This window comes from Leucoraja erinacea, chromosome 7 (genome assembly GCF_028641065.1).
Source record: "Leucoraja erinacea ecotype New England chromosome 7, Leri_hhj_1, whole genome shotgun sequence".
In the NCBI taxonomy this organism is placed as follows: domain Eukaryota; kingdom Metazoa; phylum Chordata; class Chondrichthyes; order Rajiformes; family Rajidae; genus Leucoraja; species Leucoraja erinaceus.
The window spans coordinates 14,630,595-14,651,241 of record NC_073383.1 but is presented as its reverse complement, the minus strand read 5'-3'; the positions used below and the strand labels follow the sequence as shown (position 1 = coordinate 14,651,241).

At 41.9% G+C, this 20,647-nt stretch overlaps 1 protein-coding gene across 1 annotated transcript in view; it reads left to right on the top strand.

Annotated features, from left to right (window-relative positions):
- Positions 1 to 20,647, top strand: part of col5a2b (collagen, type V, alpha 2b) — a 121,779-nt gene that overhangs the window by 61,820 nt on the left and 39,312 nt on the right. Inside the window, exons 25-34 of the mRNA XM_055637630.1 lie at positions 3,360 to 3,458; positions 8,690 to 8,752; positions 8,855 to 8,908; positions 9,330 to 9,383; positions 12,662 to 12,715; positions 15,395 to 15,439; positions 15,539 to 15,637; positions 15,730 to 15,837; positions 16,114 to 16,167; positions 16,259 to 16,312. Of these exons, the coding sequence (XP_055493605.1) occupies positions 3,360 to 3,458; positions 8,690 to 8,752; positions 8,855 to 8,908; positions 9,330 to 9,383; positions 12,662 to 12,715; positions 15,395 to 15,439; positions 15,539 to 15,637; positions 15,730 to 15,837; positions 16,114 to 16,167; positions 16,259 to 16,312 (684 nt within the window). The remainder of the gene's footprint in view (positions 1 to 3,359; positions 3,459 to 8,689; positions 8,753 to 8,854; positions 8,909 to 9,329; positions 9,384 to 12,661; positions 12,716 to 15,394; positions 15,440 to 15,538; positions 15,638 to 15,729; positions 15,838 to 16,113; positions 16,168 to 16,258; positions 16,313 to 20,647) is intronic.

Sequence of the window (20,647 nt, the reverse complement as noted above, 5' to 3'; positions counted from 1 at the left end):
TTATTTTCCTGTCATAATGAATGTTGGAATCAGTCAACTAAATTCAGAATGCATTGTTTAGCAAGTGGAGGATGACTAATGTATAAATCATAAATAAGGAAGAGAATCAGGAGAAAGCTATATAGTCTCTTGAATTTCTCCTAATATTCAAAAAGAGCCCTGGCTCTCCCTTTAGATCATTTATGTTCCTCACCCCTTATTGCCAAGTTGCCTTGGTGCCCAACAATCCATCATTATCTTAGTCATAGTTATGCAGAATGGAAACTGGCCCTTTACCCAACTTGCCCATGCTGACCAAGATGCCCCATTTAAACTAGTCCCACTTGACGCATTTAGTCATATCGCTCCAAACCTTTCCTATCCATGAATCTGTCCAAATGTTTTTTAAATGTTGTTACAGTACCTGCCTCAACTACCTCTTCTGCAGCTCGTTCCATACAGCCATCACCCTCTGTGGAAAAAGTTGCCCTTCAGGTTCCGATTAAATCTTTCCCCTCTCACCTGAAACCTATGTCCCTTGGTTCTTGATTCACCTATTCTGGGTAAAAGACTTTGTGCATTCACCCTATCTATTCCTCTTGTGCTCTTATACAATTCTCTAGAGTACCTCTCATTCTCCAGTGCCCCAAGGAATAAAGTCCTAATCTGCCCAACCTCTCACTATAGCTCAGGTTCTCAAGTCCTGACAACATCCTTGTCAATCTTCTCTGCACCCTTTCCAACTTAACTACCGTATATCCTTCCTACAGGAGGATGACTGAAACTAAACACAATATACCAAATGCAACCTCATCAATGTCTTGTACAACTATAACATAACATCTCAACTTCTGTACTTAATACCCTGACTGATGAAGGCCAATAAATCACAGCTTAAGGATAAAGGGGAAATCCTTTAAAACCGAGATGAGAAGAACTTTTTTCACGCAGAGAGTGGTGAATCTCTGGAACTCTCTGCCACAGAGGGTAGTTGAGGCCAGTTCATTGGCTATATTTAAGAGGGAGTTAGATGTGGCCCTTGTGGCTAAGGGAATCAGGGGGTATGGAGAGAAGGCAGGTACGGGATACTGAGTTGGATGATCAGCCATGATCATATTGAATGGCGGTGCAGGCTCGAAGGGCCGAATGGCCTACTCCTGCACCTAATCTCTATGTTTCTATGTTTCTAAACCAAAAGCCTGCCTGACCACCGCATCTACCTGTGAAGTCACTTTCAAGGAACTATGTAAATCACCCCTAGATCCAGCTGCTCTACAACACTCCCCAGAGCCCTGCTATTTAATATGGTCCAGCCATGTTTTGACTTTCCAAAATTGAATGCCTCACACTTATTTACTTTAAACTCCATTAATCATCCTCTGTCCACTAGCCCCTGATCAAGTTTGTGCTATTATTTTTTTTAATCTAAATCCATCTTCACAATCTACGATACCATCCACTGTAGGTTCATGTAAATTCACTAATTATGTCTTCAACATACTCAACCAAATCCTTGATATAAACCACATACAGCAATGGGCCCAGCATCCATTCCCTGAAACACACCACAAGTCATAGACCTCCAGTCCAAAAAACAACTTTCCACAATAACCCTCTGTTTCCTTCCCTGAAGCCAATTCTCTATCCATTTAGCTAACTCTTCCTGGATCCTAAGAGATCAGCCTACCATGTGAACCTTATCAAACGCCTTGCTGAAATCCATATCGACAACATCAACAGCTTTGCCCTCATCAACCTTTTTAGTTACTTCTTCAAAAATCTCTATCAGATTCATAAGACATCATCTACCTCGTACAAAACCATGCTGACGAACCCTAATTAGCCTTTGTCTATCCAAATACCTTATCCCTCAGAATACTCTCTAGTAACTAGACGGCTTTTTTGGATGTAGTAAATAGTTGATCATTCATGGCCCTTTCAGATAGGGAATTACAAAGAAATGTAATCCTTTAAGTACTTGGTTTTCACTCAGAAGTCCAAAATGTTTGGGCTTTTTTCCCAAGTTAATGCTTGTAGCATTCACAAATCAGAATCAGAAGAAACCACCTCTCAACATTAACTACACAGAAGCACTTCAGGTTCCCAGTTGTTAATGGGCTTTGTTGTAAAGAAATATTTAAAACTTCCAACTATATCTGTTCAAATATAAACCTATTTTATTAATTTCTCTGTTCAAAGGACAACCTCCCCACGTAGGATGTTCAATCTAATGAACATGCTACCATATCTTCAAACCAATTATTTTTCATATGGAGACCAATGTTGCACTTAATGTTCAAAGTGTGGTCTCGACAAAGACGTATAATTGCAGCAAGACTTGTACACTTTTGTTTTCTGACTGGTCACAGTAAAGGCCAATGTAGCATTTGCTTTCTTTGTCATTCATGGAAACTTTCTGTACTTTGTGTACCAGCGCAGATCCTTCTTTGTGCCAACATTAGTCATCACTAAGCACACGGTGCTTCTTAAATAACCTTGTTTTACACATTGCATTTCATATGCAACTTTTCCCCCAAATGTTTCGTCTCCATCCCTTTGTAGAAAATGCATCATTGTCAAAGTTATTGATATGGGTTATAAATAGCTGAATACACCATCAGCAATTATTATGAGGCATGGTGCTACCAATAGCCTGCCAACCTGACAAAGTTTGGGCTGAAAAAGAGGAAAAGTGCTGGAGTAACTCAGCGGGTCAGGCAGCCTATCTAAAGAACATGGATGTTCAATCTGAAGAAGGGTCCTGACCCAAAAAGTCACCTATTCATGTTCTCCAGAGATGATAACTGGCCTGCTGAGCTATTCCAGCACTGTGTATTTTTTTTTTTTGTAAACCAGCATATGCAGTTCCTTGTATCCTTAATGTTTAGACTGAGCTGGGGAAAGTAGTGGAATTAAATGAATTTTCAAGAAACTACAGTCAACAACATTTCATCCCTAACTGAAGGCTTCTAATTGAAAGCAAACTATGCCAAATTCCTGGAATAGAATATTTATTTCACCAATGTGCCTACAGTATGTACAGTATGTACTTTGCAGAAGGTAAGTTTAAACTTTGCAAGCAAGCCAATTTCTGAAAATAGTATGGCAATCGTCTCCTGTGATCGGTACTTATCCAAAATGTTAAAAAAACAAAATAATGCATTTTCAGTGTTTTATTACCATCAACATCTGTTTTGAATTGCCAATAGTGCTTATTTATATTTGATTATTATACACAATGAAGATTAACATTTATTAGTCACCAGTTGGCTGTTAAGAATAGATTTATTTCTCTGTAACGATATTTGTAAATGATGGGGGAATGTGCAACGTGGGGGTGAATTTTAATGTTGAATAACTGAGCGCATTTATACTATCAGGGTCACTCTGGAGACCGAGGTCTTTCAGGCCCACCTGGTCCTCCTGGACAAAGGGGATCATCAGGTGTCATGGGTTTTCCTGGTCCAGCGGGCAGAGATGTAAGTTCAGATTTTCATACTTGTCTCTGTCAGTGCTGTTGTGTTTCGTGCTCACTTGCATTCATAACACCTTGAAGCATAGATGAAAAACTAACTTTAGAGTTAGTCTAGCACTGAATTCAGCCAACAATTCTGGATGGTGAAACTCTATTCTCATCTAAAACCATTTTTTTCAGAAGTTTCCAAGAATTCACAGTGCATCTCACAGGGCCTTCAGCATCTGGTGCGAACATGTTCACTGGTGCTTTAACATGGATATTCCCGCTTAAAGAAAGAGCGAGAGAGTAGGATTAAAAAAAAAAAAAAGCAGTTACGTGGAGACCTCATAGATACTGTGCGGTTGTCTAGATGCAATATTCAGTCCTGTAGTGTCCCTCATTTGCTCCAGTGTGCTGCAGGATGCAGGAATGCATTTTGCAATGCAAACCTTTCTGTCGGTTATTTTGGAAGTGTGTAAGGCAGGGAGAAGGCGACTTTCATTCGCAGAAGTAATTTCACACAAACAGGGTCAAATTGGAATCAGTAATGCGCCCAACATCTGGTGTTCATCTTGCATGTTTGACACAACAGCATGAAGGACCCCATAACTTCTAGTGCTACTTTGTTGTACTTGCTGAACGCATTGACCATCACAAGCCTATTTACACCAAACCTTGGTGGCTTATCCACAATTTAAATCACTGCTCAGTATGATGATTTCATGTAACTTCCCCACAGTTCTTAAGAGCACAAGCAGCCAGTTTCACAGTGAGAAGCAACGGGAAGTTGACAGGCAATGATATTTGATACTTGTGTAACAAAACTCTATCAACTCTATCAAACAATATAATGTAGAGCCATTTGTATTTTTACCTTAGAGTAAGAAAATTAACTTATACCCATAAAATACATGTATATTTTTAAAAATCCTGTGGGGGGAAAAAAATAACTATATTATCTAAACATTCCTAGCCCCTAACCCCTTCCTCACAGTTGCTTTATATTGTGAATTTCTACAGGACAAAGAGGCTTCTTAAGAACAAAGCTGTCACCGTATAGCAGAACTGCCTGTAGGGGGCAGTGCATTGAAATGTCAATGAGACTAGTTGTGCACTGGTGGAAATGAACACCCTAAATGCATGAAAAGACCAATGGTCTTTGCACTATCTCATCATTGGCCTTGGAGCTCATCTCTGCACAGTCATCTTACCACCTATCTTCAGTCATTGTGGTTTCACTGTGCTTGTAGTGGACATCCTAGCTCCCTGCTAATAGAGGGCTTCTTTCAATTGGACAAAATCTTAAGTGGCAGTGCCAGAGCCTTTGTTGGCAATCATCTGCCTATCCATATTGAAGATCTGGAGTATGGCATTGTCGATGGCTTAAGCCAGTGGTGGCATCTTCCGCTCTGGTGTGGAGGCTGTGCTACTACTCAATAATCACCCTGGAGTCCTATAGAGAGAAAGAGGCCCACCTGTAGGACCCTTCCAATGCACCAGCACTGTTGTTGTTATCCCTGCAGTACTGGTGTTGACAGAAGACATTTCTGATATGCATAATTAATTTATAGAACCAACTCTCTTCAGACTCGAAACATCACCTATTTCTTTTCTCCAGAGATGCTGCCTGACCCATTGAGTTACTCCAACATTTTGTGTCTATTTTTGGTGTAAACCAGCATCTGCAGATCCTTCCTACACATACCACCACTCCTTTGTTGCACAAGTGGCTGCCAACCACTTGACTAGAAACCATTGAGCTCAAATTGAACTGCATCTCTACTGGAAAGCTGGCAACTGGCATAAGGACAGATGTTCAGATGTCAGCAGAATATTTGACATGTACATCTAACAGACTTTACACTGGTTCAAAGAAATATCTGTTTTCCTAGTGTGCATTATGTTGCTAGGACCCCAAGAATGAGTTTGACTACTGTTTGAAGCCGCAACGTACCAACCTTTCAAGAAAGGCATATTGGCCTTAATGTGCTTGAACCACTGATGTCTCACAAATCTGGGCCAGTGCTAATAATCTTTGGCCACTGAATGAATGTGGTTAGCCGCTAATCATTGCAATTGCAAGTTTTGCATTTATGTTTAGGTTTATTATTGTCACATGTACTAAGGTACATTGTTTTGCGTGCTTTCTCACCCCGGCATACAGACCTCTCATTATGAGAACCAAGCCCAGTGTGAGAAACATAAAGACTTGGCCCAAGGGCGTTGCCGCTCAACTTCAGGACTGTTTTGAGTGCACCCAGTGGGATATTTTTGCAAACCAGGACATACAAGAATACACATCCACAGTCATGTTCTATATACAGAACTGTATCAACAACGTCACTGTCGACAAGGAGGTCAGGTGCTATCCAAACAACAAACCATGGATGACCAGGCATGTGAGGAGCAAAAAGCAACAAAACGAAGTGAGAAGGAGAAAATGTGGGATTGAAGGGATGAAAATGCAGCTGTAGGTGGAACGACCAACGATAAAGGGAAGAAAGTTTAAAGAAGGAGGAATGAGAATAGAAAGACACAACAGGGAACACAACTCAGCCTTTAGATCTGGGAATGATGAACTGTACAGCACTGCCAGATCTAAACTAAAGAAAGCCATTAAAGAGGCAAAGACAGCCTATGGAAGAAGGTTAGAGGGGTATTTTAACGAGAGGGACCCTCGGCGTGTCTGGCAGGGCATTCAGCAACTTACCAACTACAAGGGCAAGGGGGAGCCGACCATCAGCAGCAGTAACAACTCGCTAGCTGAGGAGCTCAACCACTTTTTCGCCCGTTTTGAGCTGAATGAGGTGGAGCCTGCACCTGCAGCCGCACCCAGCACTGACGACGTGGCACTCACTGTGAGTACGGAGGACGTCAGAAGAGCACTCCGCAGGGTCAACCCCAGGAAGGCTGCTGGCCCAGATGGCATCCCAGGGAGAGTATTGCGGGACTGTGCAGACCAGTTAGCGGAGGTTTTTAGCGACATCTTTAACCTCTCTCTGTCAACGTGCACTGTCCCTAAATGCTTCAAGGCTGCTACTATCGTGCCTGTACCCAAAAAAACATCCATTACCAGCTTGAATGACTATAGACTTGTTGCTCTCACTTCAACGGTGATGAAATGTTTTGAACGGCTGGTCCTGGCCCACATTAAGTCCTCACTCCCATCCACCCTGGATCAGCATCAGTTTGCATATAGAGCTAATAGGTCAACGGAGGATGCCATCAACATAGCTCTACATTCTGCACTGGCACATCTGGAGCGCCCTGGCTCATATGTGAGGATGTTATTTGTAGATTTTAGTTCTGCATTTAATACCATCATCCCCAGCAGAATGGTGGACAAACTGTCTGATCAGGGTGTTAATGCAAACACATGCAGATGGATGAAGGACTTCTTAACAGACCGCCCACAGACTGTCAGGATGGGGTCCAATTACTCCCCAGTCCTGATGCTCAGCACAGGAGCGCCACAAGGTTGTGTGCTGAGTCCCATCTTGTATACAATATACACTTATGACTGCACACCAGCACACAGTACAAACAGGATCATCAAGTTTGCGGACGACACGACTGTGGTGGGACTGATAAACAACAACGACGAGTCTGCCTACAGAGATGAAGTCCAAAAACTGACTGACTGTCTGGTGTACCAAAAACAACCTGGTACTCAACCCTTCAAAGACAAAAGAACTGGTCGTTGACTTCAGGAGGAAGAGGAGAGAGGAACCTCCTCCTTTATACATCAAAGGAGACATGGTGGAGAGAGTCACTGGCTTTAAGTTCCTGGGAATAAACATCTCCCAGAACCTCAAATGGCAAATGAACACCATCACTCTCGTGAAGAAGTCACAGCAGTGGCTGTATTTCCTGAGGTCTCTGCGGAGAGCAAACGTCTCACAGCCGCTGCTGCTGTCCTTCTACCGATGCGCCGTGGAAAGTATCCTCTCCTATGGAATCCTGGTGTGGTTTGCTAGCTGCACTGTGGCTGAGAGGAGGGCGCTGCAGAGAGTTATAAAAACTGCACAGAGCATTACAAACACTCAACTGCCCTCCTTGGATGATATATATAGGGCCCGATGCTTGCGCCGGGCCACAAACATCAAGTAGGACACATCCCACCCTGCCAACCACCTTTTCACTCTGCTACCCTCTGGGAGGTGATTCAGGTCTCTGAAGGCTCGCACCGGTAGACTAAAAAATAGTTGCTACCCATGTGCGATAAAATAACTTAATTCCAACAGAGAACACTGGGGAAGCAAAATGTAATTCCAAGAAATGCAACATTCTTTTAAAATTATTTTTAAATACTTATTTATTATTTTTACTAATAAGTGTACATATGTGTCAATGGTTGTCGTGTTTGTATTTTTTTAACCAGAGGAGATGCAATGGAATTTTGTTGCACAGTATTGTGCAATGACAATAAACGTATTCATTCATTCATTCATTCATGCATTCTTTCATTCAATCATGCATTCATTCATTCATTCATTCAACTAATCAGTTCAGATAAGGCTGAACCTATATATATTCAAGCCAAACTCAAATACAAAGGTAGAGCAAAAGGGAAGATGCAGAGTTCAGATTATAGTTCTCAGATTGAGAAAGATTAAAAAGAGTAGAGTAATTGTATTGGATGATATAAGATCCTCGTCTAGGACCAGCATTCAGAGTCTCCACGTTCCAGCACCAACTTGCTGGTAAATTAATATTAGGCACAAATTTTATATGCATCTTGGATTGAAAAGCATAGGTATAGGTTATTATGATATCAGTTTTCACTAACTTGGTTCCCTGTGAATATACTATTTAGTGGCGGTCATGGTGGTGCAGCGGTAGAGTTGCTGTCTTAAAGCGAATGCAGCGCCAGAGACTCGGGTTCGATCCTGACTACGGGTTGTCTGTATGGAGTTTTTTTGTTCTCCCGGTGACCTGCGTGGGTTTTCTCCGAGATCTTCGGTTTCCTCCCACAATCCAAAGATGTACAGGTTTGTAGGTTAATTGGCTTGATAAATGTAAAAATTGCTGGTCGGCGCGGATCCAGTGGGCCGAAGGGCCTGTTTCCACTGCATCTCTAAACTATACTAAACAAAATTAAAAAAAAAAAATTAGCTGCACAGGAAAAGGGCCATGAACAAGTTTCAACGCCACAAGTTGCAATGTTATTTTAAATCTTTTTTTTTTCCTTTCTTCCTCCCAACCCCATTCCTGCTCCCTTCCTTCTCTACATCCCAAATTCATCTTCCATAGGGAGGGCCTGGTCAGGACGGTAAGGATGGACCTCGTGGATTGCCGGGTGGTTTAGGTCAAGAGGTTTGTATACATTCTACCGGATGTTCCATTAGAATGACATGTTAACAAAAGCTAAACATTCATTTGCTTATTAATACTCAAACTGTATTGCTATTTTGACAGGGTGCCATAGGAAAATCTGGAGAGCAGGGTCCTGCAGGTGCTTCCGGGGAACCTGTAAGTATCAGTTGGCATAATCAAAAATATAGTTCTGTGGCTGTAGGACTTATTGTGCAGAATTCTTTCAGCTGTTCTTTAGACATACGATTCCATACATTAAGTGGCAGAAGCTCATGTGTTGAATTAGTTCTAAAGTAACTGGATCAGCCTTGGTTGTACCAGTTTCAATCATGATTGTATTTGGAGATAGCATTGCCGCCGCATAAAACTCCACTGTTCCACTTTCATTTTTTTTTTTTGTTTGAAGACCTTTGCTGCAGAATGAATATATATTATAGTGGTTTGCAGTTAAGAAGTATACATTACTAATGCATGACCATCAGATGATTTATAATGCTCATTACAGGCTTGTGGTTTAATCTTTGTTCATACTTAATTTTCCCTAATGTATTACGAAAAGTAATTTGTTTTCCTTCAGGGTCCAACTGGTGAAAAAGGCGGTATTGGCATTCCAGGCCCCTCTGGATTTCAGGTATCTCAATGTATAGAAATACTGTAGCGATAATCAATAATACATTGAGATTTGAGAACTGTTGATAATCTTGTCACAGAAACATAGAAAATAGGTGCAGGAGTAGGCCATTCGGCCTTTCGAGCCTCCACCGCCATTCAATATGATCATGGCATATCATCCAACTCAGTATCCCGTACCTGCCTTCTCTCCATACCTCCTGATCCCTTTAGCCACAAGGGCCATATCTAACTCCCTCTTAAATATAGCCAATGAACTGGCCTCAACTACATTCTGTGGCAGAGAATTCCAGAGAATTCCAGAGATACACCACTCTCAGTGTAAAATATGTTTTTCTCATCTCAGTCCTAAAAGATTTCCCCTTTATCCTTAAACTGTGACCCCTTGTTCTGGACTTCCCCAACATCGGGAACAATCTTCCTGCATCTAGCCTGTCCAACCCCTTAAGAATTTTGTAAGTTTCTATAAGATCCCCCCTCAATCTTCTAAATTCTAGCGAGTACAAGCCGAGTCTATCTTCATATGAAGCTCCTGACATCCCAGGAATCAGTCTGGTGAACCTTCTCTGTACTCCCTCTATGGCAAGATTTTCATGCCATATTTTCTATGGCAAGTATTTTCAAGGTGAAATACAACAACAGTATTGTACGATTTAGATTTACTATGATGTTGCCTGCAGGGAATATGGATTAAAGTGGAATAATTGTAGTACAAAAGTCTGATTCATTGGAAATCTATGCAGATACACAAAGTAATACGCATAGTCACCGTAAAAAGCAGCAGATTTAGAGAGCTTTTGAAAAATAGAGAAGAAAATTGGTTCCCGATACGGAAAGCATGAAGGTTCAATGTGCAATTGGGTCATTGGCATTAAGGGGAGCAGCTCCTCGGAAGGCAAGGAAAGTAAAATGGTGTTTGGGTAATAGTAGTGGGGAAAATAGGGAATAAGTGCTTAATATTTAACTCTGCAGGTCATGAGATGTGACAAAATGCTGCAACATCTCTGGATAGAAGGAATGGGTTACTTTATGGGTCAAGACCCTTCTTCAGGCGGGTCAAAAGGTGTATCACCCAATAATTCTAAGTTTATAGGCATGTGAGGAGCAAAAAGCAACAAAACGAAGTGAGAAGGAGAAAATGTGGGATTGGAGGGATGAAAATGCAGCTGTAGGTGGAACGACCAAAGATAAAGGGAAGAAAGTTTAAAGAAGGAGGAATGAGAATAGAAAGACACAACAGAGAATAAACATCCTTTTTTAAAATCATAGACCAAGTGTGGACCTGTTGGGCCCATCCCCCAACGCAATATTCCACCACTGACCCATAGCCCCCAACTGCGCAGGCGTGGCTGACGGGTTCCCATTGTGATGCCAGAGATCCCCATTGTGACGTGAGTCATGGCAACCCTTCCCCAACTGCGCAGGCGCAGCAGGCAAGTGGGAGCGCGACTGCAATGTTTTTTGAAGGTCAAAATGGCAATAACTTGTAAAATATAAGATCAGTGTGAATATATCTCACTCTCCCTCTTCAGTCCTCTATTCCCCTCAGCCATTATCCTCCCTCTCCCCGCCCTCCACCAACCCTCCTATCCTTCCTCCCCTCCTCCCTCATCCATCCCCTCCTCCATCTTCCCTCTTTCCCTTCCACTCCTCCATTACCTTTCCATCCATCTTCCTACCCCTGTCCATCCCCCCTCATTCCCAGCACTCCCTCCCCTTCTTCACCCTCCCTCTTCTTTCCCCTCTCCTCCTCCCTTCACCCATTCCCTCCCTCACCTCCCCCCCTCTCCTTTCCACTACCCTCACACTCCCTCCCTCCATAAACCCTCTCCCCTCCCTACCCCCACCTATCTCTATCCCCCCTCCTCCTCACCTCCCTCCTATCCCCCCCACTCTCCTCACCTCACCCACTGCCCTTCTCTCCCTCTACTCCTCCCCCCTCCCTACCCCACTCGCCCTCCTCACCTCCCCCACTTCCCCCTCCCTACCCCTTCCTCTTCTTCAATCCCTCCTCCTCCCCCACTCTCCTTCCTCACCCCCCCCCCCCCACTTTCCCCTCCATATCTCTCTCCTCTCCCTCTATCCCCCTGTCACACAATGAAAATCACGTCTTTTCTTTAAAATAACTTAAACACAATGTTAGCTGTTAATGAAAATGGAAGAATTTGATTGAAATCAAGATTTTTTTAGAATAAAATCAATGTCAATGAAAATCACGATTTTTTTATGTAAATGAATTTCGGGATGCCATTGTGACGTTTAACGTGGCTGACGGGCAGGGTAAGTGGAAAAGTGTTTTTTGTAAAGTTTAAAATGTCAATAACTTGTAAAATATAACATGAATCTATACAAACTTGGCTAATGCACATCCCAGGACAATGGTGTGTAAGGTCGGACAAAAATGTTTCCAGAATACACTCACATACAAACAAACAAACACTGAGTTTTAGTGATATAATAATAAAATAATAAAGATAGATAGATAGATAGATAGATAGATAGATAGATAGATAGATAGATAGATAGATAGATAGATAGATAGATAGATAGATAGATAGATAGATAGATAAATTGGAATTTAGTGTCTTCTCTTTCAAAATAAGAACCACATTTTAAAATATACAAATTGTTAGTGTTCCAAATTACAAATGTGTTATTGAGTTTTTGATTTAAAAATCTGTAATCTGCAATAATCGCAGAATGTGAGTGAACATCAATATTGGATAAAATGCAGGGTTGGCAACCATGAGCCAGAGGGGATGGCAAAGCTCAAAGCTGGATTCAGGTTCATCAGATGGTGATCTGAGAGGCTTGGTCAGCAATTAGCATCAGAGATAGCCTTCCTATTACAAAAATATTAAGTTTCAGTTGTTTTAAACTTCGGTACAGGGGTGCAGCGGTAGCATTGCTTCCTTACAGTGCCAGAAACCCGGGTTCAACCCTAACTATGGGTACTGTCTGTACGGAGTTTGTATGTTCTCCCTGTGATCATGTGGGTTTTGGCTGGGTGCACCGGTTTCCTCCCACATTCCAAAGATGAGCAGGTTTGTTAGTTAATTAGCTTCCGTAAATTAACCTTAGTGTAGAGGTGAATGCTGGTTGGCATGGACTCAGTGGGCCAAAGGGCCTGTTTCTATGTTGTAACTCCAGATTAAATTAAACGAAAATGAATCTAAAAATAAAAAAATAATGAAACTGCTTTCATAGCAGCATTTGTTCATCAGTCATTTAACACAAGAGTGTAGATTACATTTTCAATCTTGTCTTTTTGCACATTAGGGACCTACTGGTCCTAGAGGTCATGCTGGTGAACCCGGAAAACCTGGTGACAAGGTAAGATACTTATTGTCTTTAGCAGATTTTATCCCCCTGGTTTCTGACCACATGAATGTAGAAATGCAGAAGAAAAATATTTTTGCTACAAGTGTAATTAATTGCTAAAATTAGAAAATATCACAAAGATTAATAGATTAGCGATAAGATGACCCTTGCTACTTCAGTGAACTGGAATGGCCTTCAAATCGAAATTCTCTATTAAATAAGACTGACATTTTGAATTTAATCATCCTATATGTTGCATGAATTTATTTTATTCCAACACAAGTAGGAAAGGTTTTGAATGAATGAATAAGTTTATGAATAAATACGTTTATGGGCCAAGTATGTATACATACAAGGAATTTGCCTTGGTGCTCTGCTTGCAAGTAACAACACAGCATACAATAACAATTAAGAATAAAACATAAAACATTAAAACATTAAGAATAAAACATTGTAGTTTAAACATGTGAAGGAAATAAAATAACAGAGCAAAAGGAGGCTACAGACCTTTGGTTATTGAGTAAAGTTACTGTAAATACACTCTTCCAAGCTTCCTCTCCCCCCCCCCCTGTCTAGTTCAGTCAGAATAGCACTGAGTCAAGCACTGGAAAAACTAATCTTTATTTTTAGATTGAACAGGAAATTCCCCTATACGATACGTAAATCACCGCGGGTTCGATCCTTGTCTCTGCCTGGCTAAGCCCTTCTGCCTCGTCCAAGCAGAAACACTCCAAAAGGTCACACAGTACCAAACGCTCATCCAGAAGATCAACAAAGGACCTCGTGCTGGCTGCCTTTTATAGGTCCCCGAACCATGAGGGGCCGAACTACATAGGGGTGGCCTCTTTTCAATGCAGTCAAACATATTAATTACAACAATACATTATTGACAGTTCCCCAAAGCAATAACAGAGTCTCCCAGACATTGTTTCAGGAGAAGCTTCTGGAAGAAGCTAACTTGAATAATGCAACATTCACCCTTGAATTCAAAACAACCCTGCCAGAGCTTAACACTTCGGCCAATCACACTATTTACATTATTTACAAGGTTTTTGCAGTAATCCAATCAACTTCATGTATTTTACACTTCTTTCGGGGTCTTCTGCAGGAATCTCATTCATATTGACAATCAAAGACAATACATTTCTTATCTGCAACACTGATCTGGGCCCTAGACGTACTGGCACCATCCAGCAGCTTGTCATAAATATGCAGAAACACAAACTTGACCAAAATGGCCGAGCAATACATGAGTCATTTAATTACCTAAATGTATTTTAAAATATTCTTAAGTTGATTATGCATGTTACTAGTTTTAATATCGAATGAATCCAATTAAAACAGCTGACAAAGGGTTTCCTAACTCTCTAAGACATAGAGGAGTTATATAGGTAGGACTTGTCCTGGTTTCCCATGTCTCTCCATTGCATGATCCTGGTAGGACTGAAGCATCAGAAAATCCCTGGACTATATGATTAATATTAACCGGCAAAGTTGGGTATGGAAAGAGAAATGCTTAACGTTTCAGAATGTTATACAGTGCTGCCTATGTCAATTAACCTGAATATCAGAGGAACAGAGATCATTTGACAGGTGGATCGAAGTTTCTGTGCATACAAGTATATTTCCCTGTCCGAATCTGCATTTAGTGATGACCTTTGTGAGTCTACTTATAGAAAGAGGTCTCAGCCACTCGTTGTTCAGGTGATAAATATACATGATAACTCAATGTCCCGTAAGGTCACAAGGTTAGAACAAGAGAAAACCAAGGCCGTACCCAGCCCCTACACTCAAGCACTGCTTATTATCAGACTGATTCCTGGGATGTCAGGACTGTCTTATGAAGAAAAACTGGATAGACTTGGTTTATACTCTCTAGAATTTAGAAGATTGAGAGGGGATCTTATAGAAACTTACAAAATTCTTAAGGGGTTGGACAGGCTAGGTGCAGGAAGATTGTTCCTGATGTTAGGGAAGTCCAGGACAAGGGGTCACAGCTTAAGGATAAAGGGGAAATCCTTTAAAACCGAGATGAGAAGAACTTTTTTTCACACAGAGAGTGGTGAATCTCTGGAACTCTCTGCCACAGAGGGTAGTTGAGGCCAGTTCATTGGCTATATTTAAGAGGGAGTTAGATGTGGCCCTTGTGGCTAAGGGGATCAGGGGGTATGGAGAGAAGGCAGGTACGGGATACTGAGTTGGATGATCAGCCATGATCATATTGAATGGCGGTGCAGGCTCGAAGGGCCGAATGGCCTACTCCTGCACCTAATTTCTATGTTTCTATGTTTCTATCACAGTTGGAGATTAAATCAAAACTGCTGAAAGAGAAACAAAGTACTGGAGTTACTCGAAGGTACACAAAATTGCTGGAGAAACTCAGCGGGTGCAGCAGCATCTATGGAGCGAAGGAAATAGGCGACGTTTCGGGCCAAAACCCTTCTTCAGACTGATTTCCTTCGCTCCATAGATGCTGCTGCACCCACTGAGTTTCTCCAGCAATTTTGTGTACCTTCGATCTTCCAGCATCTGCGGTTCCTTCTTGAATACTGGAGTTACTCAGCAGGTCAGGAAGCATCTCTGGAGAACAAGGATAGGTGACGTTTTGTGTCAGGACACTTCTTCAGACAGTCAAAACCTCTTTCATGTTAAATTGGAAGAATTGTTATTGACAACCTTTCTCTGTGCTAGGGCCAGCCTGGTGGACATGGTGCTCCGGGACAACCTGGATCAAAAGTAAGTCCGTCCGATCTCGACATAGCCCTGATTAATGACTGCATGTACATTTTTTTTTAAAAGACTTTATCATTTAAACGTTCCTGCTTTCAAACCCAGGGTGATGTAGGTTCAGCAGGTAAACATGGACCCCAAGGTCCAATGGGGCCTGCTGGGAGGCCAGGCCCTCAAGGCGGACGTGGATTAGATGGAGCCAAGGTAAGTCATTTTGTAGTTTTTAAAAGAAGCAACATTCAACCGTAAAGAGAGCCATTATTAAAATTTGTTCCTGCTTTTTCTTTAAATGCAAGGGCTTAACTGGGCCTGGAGGTCCAATAGGCCCAATGGGTCCTGCAGGATTGCAAGGTATGCCAGGTGAAAGAGGCACTAACGGTTTCCCCGGCCAAAAAGGTATAAAGGTGAGTGCAGTTTTTCCTTTGGGTCTTTTAGCTCCTGTTACATATAACACTTGTGTAGAAAGTAACTACAGATGCTGGTTTCAACTGCAGGATAGACCAAATGCTGGAGTAACTCTCTTGGCCAGAAGCGTCACCCATTCATTCTATCCAGAGATACTGCCGGTCCCATTGAGTTACTCCAGCATTTTGTGTCTATCTTCAATTATAATACTTTGCTGGTACAAATGGGTCTTGAATAGATGTTCAGTTTTTAATTGTCTAGTTTTTCTCTGGCAGGGTGAACCAGGTTCATCAGGTTCTGTTGGTTTACCGGGAAAAGATGGCATTCCAGTAAGTACACGGGATTTCGTTGAACTGAGTCCAGGGTTTTATCTTGCATGATCTGTGCTCTAACTTATTGCTATTTCCTCTTTTCCCACAGGGCTCACAAGGTCCCATGGGTTTGCATGGTCCTCCAGGTAGCCCAGGAGAAAGGGTAACTACTATTCCTAGTGTTTGATGATTTATCAAGCACAAAACAAGTTTTGCTTTCATTTAGTTTTGATAATGAAGGCTGAATGATGCATAGCTTTGTTAAGTTGAAAATCAGGTGGCAACTTTCAGCAATGAAGGATAACCCCTTAAGTTTTGAATTGTCACGGGTTTCTATCTGATGGTCCAATTAGCAAGGAGAAAACAATCTCCCATGCTTTAATGCCCTCATGTTTCTCATTTAGCTGCTGCATTTACATATTTAATAGCTTTTTAAACTTGATGCAGGAAGGTAGCAGCGTTACTGGTTAGAGCACCACCACATTGCCCACCCGTAAATACTCCTGAGGTTAAAGGCCTCCTCCGGCTTTCCAGAGAGCAGCTACCAGCCAACCACATTACTATGGATCTGGTTTCAAATAGGCCTAACACAGCAAAATTGAGAGATTTCTATCCGTAAAAGAACATTTATCACAGTTGGAGGTTCAATCAAAACAGCTGAAAAAGGACACAAGGTGCTGGAGTAACTCAGCGGGTCAGGAAGCAGCTCTGGAGAACATGGATGAGGGATGTTATGGGTCGGGACCCAAATGTTTTCGGATCATGGAACCAAATAATTTTTCTGACAGTCATTGGAACTTCTATGGTTGCATAATAGATATTTTTTGTTTTGTAGTGGATGTATTGAAATTCATAAATGTAATCTCCCCTGTGGTTTTGATGGGGGTCAGCCTCTTGCCATGGAAATGCAAGTTTCTAGGTAATAGCCTGCTAAATTGAACATTTAGGGCAGTCACAGTGTATCTCTAAATTAAACTACACTAAACAAAAAATTATATATTACGACCCATAAGGATTGGGTCATAAGGATCTCATTCCTTTACATTATTAATTATGTTTGGATAATATTTTTAAAAATTAAGAAAATTGCATTTATTGTAAGGTGGATGAACTCATGGCATGGATAAGTACGAATGATTGGAATATTATAGTCATTACAGAAACCAGGCCAAGAGAAGGACACAACTGGCAGCTTAATGTTCCAGGGTACAGGTGCTACACACAAGATAGAGAGGGGAGAGAGGTTGGGTATGAAAGAGGAGGGGAGGAGCATAAAAGAAGAGGGGGATTTTCTTTATTGATTAAGGAGTGCCTGAAGGCAGTAGTCAGAGAAGATATTATTGAAGGGCCATCCATTGAGGCTATATGGGTGGTGCTAAGAAATAAAATGAGGATGATCATCTTATTGAGTTTGCACAAGGTCCCTGAATAATCAATGGGAATCAGAGGAACAAACATGCCTGGAGTTTGCAGACAGCTGCAAGATTTATAAGGTTGGCCTAGTAGGGGAGTTTAGCTTTCCCAATGTAGACTGGGACAGCCTTAGGGTTAAGGGCTTAGATCTGGTGGAATTTGTCAAATGTATTCAGGAATGTTTCCTTAGTAGACAGCCCCACAAGAGAAAGGGCAAAGATTGATCTCCACAGGAAATTGTCAGGGCAAATAACCAAAGTGTCAGTGGGTGAGCCTTTCTGGACCTAGTGACCACAATTCTATTAGCTTTAAAATAGCAACGGATAGGCACAGGGTTGATCCACATGTTAAAGTTCTAAAATGGGGCAAGGCCAGCTTGGATGGTATTAAGCAGGAACTTACAAAAAATGATGGGAGTGGGTTGCTTGTGGGCAAACAGGCATCTGGAAAGTGGCATGTTTTTAAAGGATCACAATGAGAGTTCAAGGTATGCATGCTCCTGTTAGAGTGAAGGGCAAGAAGGGTAAGGAACCTTGGATGACAAAATAAATTGAGGCTCTCATTAGGAAAAAGGAGGCAAATATAGGCTGCTGGGATCAATTGTATCTCTGGGTGAGTATTCATAAGGTGTTTGAAGAGCATGTGGAAGGTCACAGTGGCGCAGCGGTAGAGTTGCTGCATTACAGCGAATGCAGCGCCGGAGATCCGGGTTCGATCCCGACTACGGGTGCTGTCTGTACGGAGTTTGTATGTTCTCCCCGTGACTTGCGTGGGTTTTCTCTGAGATCTTAGGTTTCGTCCCGCACTCCAAAGACGTGCAGGTTTGTAGGTTAATTGGCTTGGTAAATGTAAAAATTGTCCTTAGGATAGTGTTAATGTGCCGGGATCGCTGGTCGGCACGGACCCAGTGGGCCAAAGGGCCTGTTTCCACGCTGTATCTCTAAACTAAACTAAACTGAGGAAAGAATAATAATAAAGAGATGTAGAAAATCATGAGAGAAATTGATATTGCGAATGCAGTGTCTTTTTCCTAGAAAAGTGGAATCAAGAACTTTAGGTTTAAAGGGAGAGGGGAAGCAATTAATAGGAACCTGAGGGACAAGAATGGTTAATTACACAGAGTATGGTGAGGATATGGAATGAGCTGCAGATTAAGTAGCTGAGGCAGGTAATATAACAAGATTTAAAAGACACTTGGAGGACCCAAGCAGTGGTTCCAGGTGCGACAGAGGTTCACCTGCACCTCCTCCAACCTCGTCTATTGCATCCGCTGCTCTAGATGTCAGCTAATCTACAGCGGTGAGACCAAGCAGAGGCTTGGCGATCGTTTCGCCGAACACCTCCGCTCAGTCCGCATTAACCAACCTGATCTCCCGGTGGCTCAGCATTCCAATTCCCCCTCCCATTCCGAATCCGACCTCCCTGTCCTGGGCCTCCTCCATGGCCAGAGTGAGCACCACCGGAAATTGGAGGAACAGCATCTCATATTCCGCTTGGGCAGCCTACACCCTAGTGGTATAAGCATTGAATTTTCCCAATTCCGGTAGCCCTTGCTGTATCCTACCCTTCTCAGCTTTCCGTCAGCCCACAGGCTCCTCCTCTTCCTTTTTTCTTTCTTCTCCTCCTCCCCCCCCCCCCCCCCTCCATCAGTCCCCCCCCCCCCCCACCCTCCCGAAACGTTGCCTATTTCCTTCGCTCCATAGATGCTGCTGCACTCGCTGAGTTTCTCCAGCATTTTTGTCTACCTTTAAAAGACACTTGGACAGGTGCATGGATAAGAATTGCAATTGCAGACAAATGGAATTTCCTTGGATAGGGGATCTTGGGCAGCATGGACAAGTTGGGCTGAAAGTCCTGTTTCTGTGCTACATGACTCCATGTTTTAAGACTTAAATGTTTTATTTTATTTTTCACCTGTTTCTCTCTTTAATCCAAACTTCCTTCCTGACTATTTCTCCCTTTGTCATTATTGGACCAAAAAAATAATCTCCGTTTCAGTCCTTCCTGTTCATATCTGCATCTCCACTCTTGGTTAAAGGTTATACTATTTGTCTTTTAATTTTCCAATCTTCCAGATGCATGCTGTTATTGTCCTATTGTCTATTGTTATCCTATTATCGGTTTACATTCCCACCAACATGCATAATTAAGTCTAATTAATAGCACATTGCACAAAACCGCTTGAATCAAGTAGTGAATGTAAACACACAGATATAAAGGGGTTTCAATGTAATTGCTAGTCAATACCAACAGTCAGGGATCAGCTATCAACTGCGACTTGTAATGGATTCAGTGGGAAAGAGTTGATCAGACAGGATTAACAATGGACATCCAAAACTACCACTACCAACCTTGAACTCCTAGCTAATTTAGTAAGAATATCTCTGATCAATTAGTCTTCACTGGTAAAACATGCCCAGTTCACTTTAGTTCAGTTCCTAGTTTATTGTCACATGTACCGAGGTACAGTGAAAAACTTTTTGTTGCGTGCTAACCAGTTCACAGAAAAACAATACGTGATTACAATCAATCCATTTGCAGTGTATATTATACATGAGATGATAACGTGATATGATACATGATAATAACGTTTAGAGCAAGGTAAAGCCAGGAAAGGCCGGTCAAGGTTAGTCCGAGGGACATCAAAGAGGTAGATACTAATGCTCTCAGCTCTGCTCTCTGATTGTGGTAGGATGATTCAGTTGCCTGATAATAGCTGGGAATTATCAACTGAGTGCCCAGTGATTTATCAGACTTAATAATAATACATTTTATTTATGGGCGCCTTTCAAGACTCTCAAGGACACCTTACAAAATTTAGTAAACAGAATACAAAACATGTAAGCGGAATGAAACAAAACAAAAAATAACGACAAAAAAAAAAAATATTAAAGACATCAACAATACACAATTCAAAGACACAATTCAAAGGCACAATTCAAAGAGAGAGCAGCGGCAGCTAATCGCGCCAGCATTCATGCTCCCTTCCGGCAGCCATCTTGGAAACGGAACAATAAGGATCTTTAACATAGAAACATCCCCCCACAATGGTTTCCATTATGAGGGAAAGCACAATGTCCAGTCC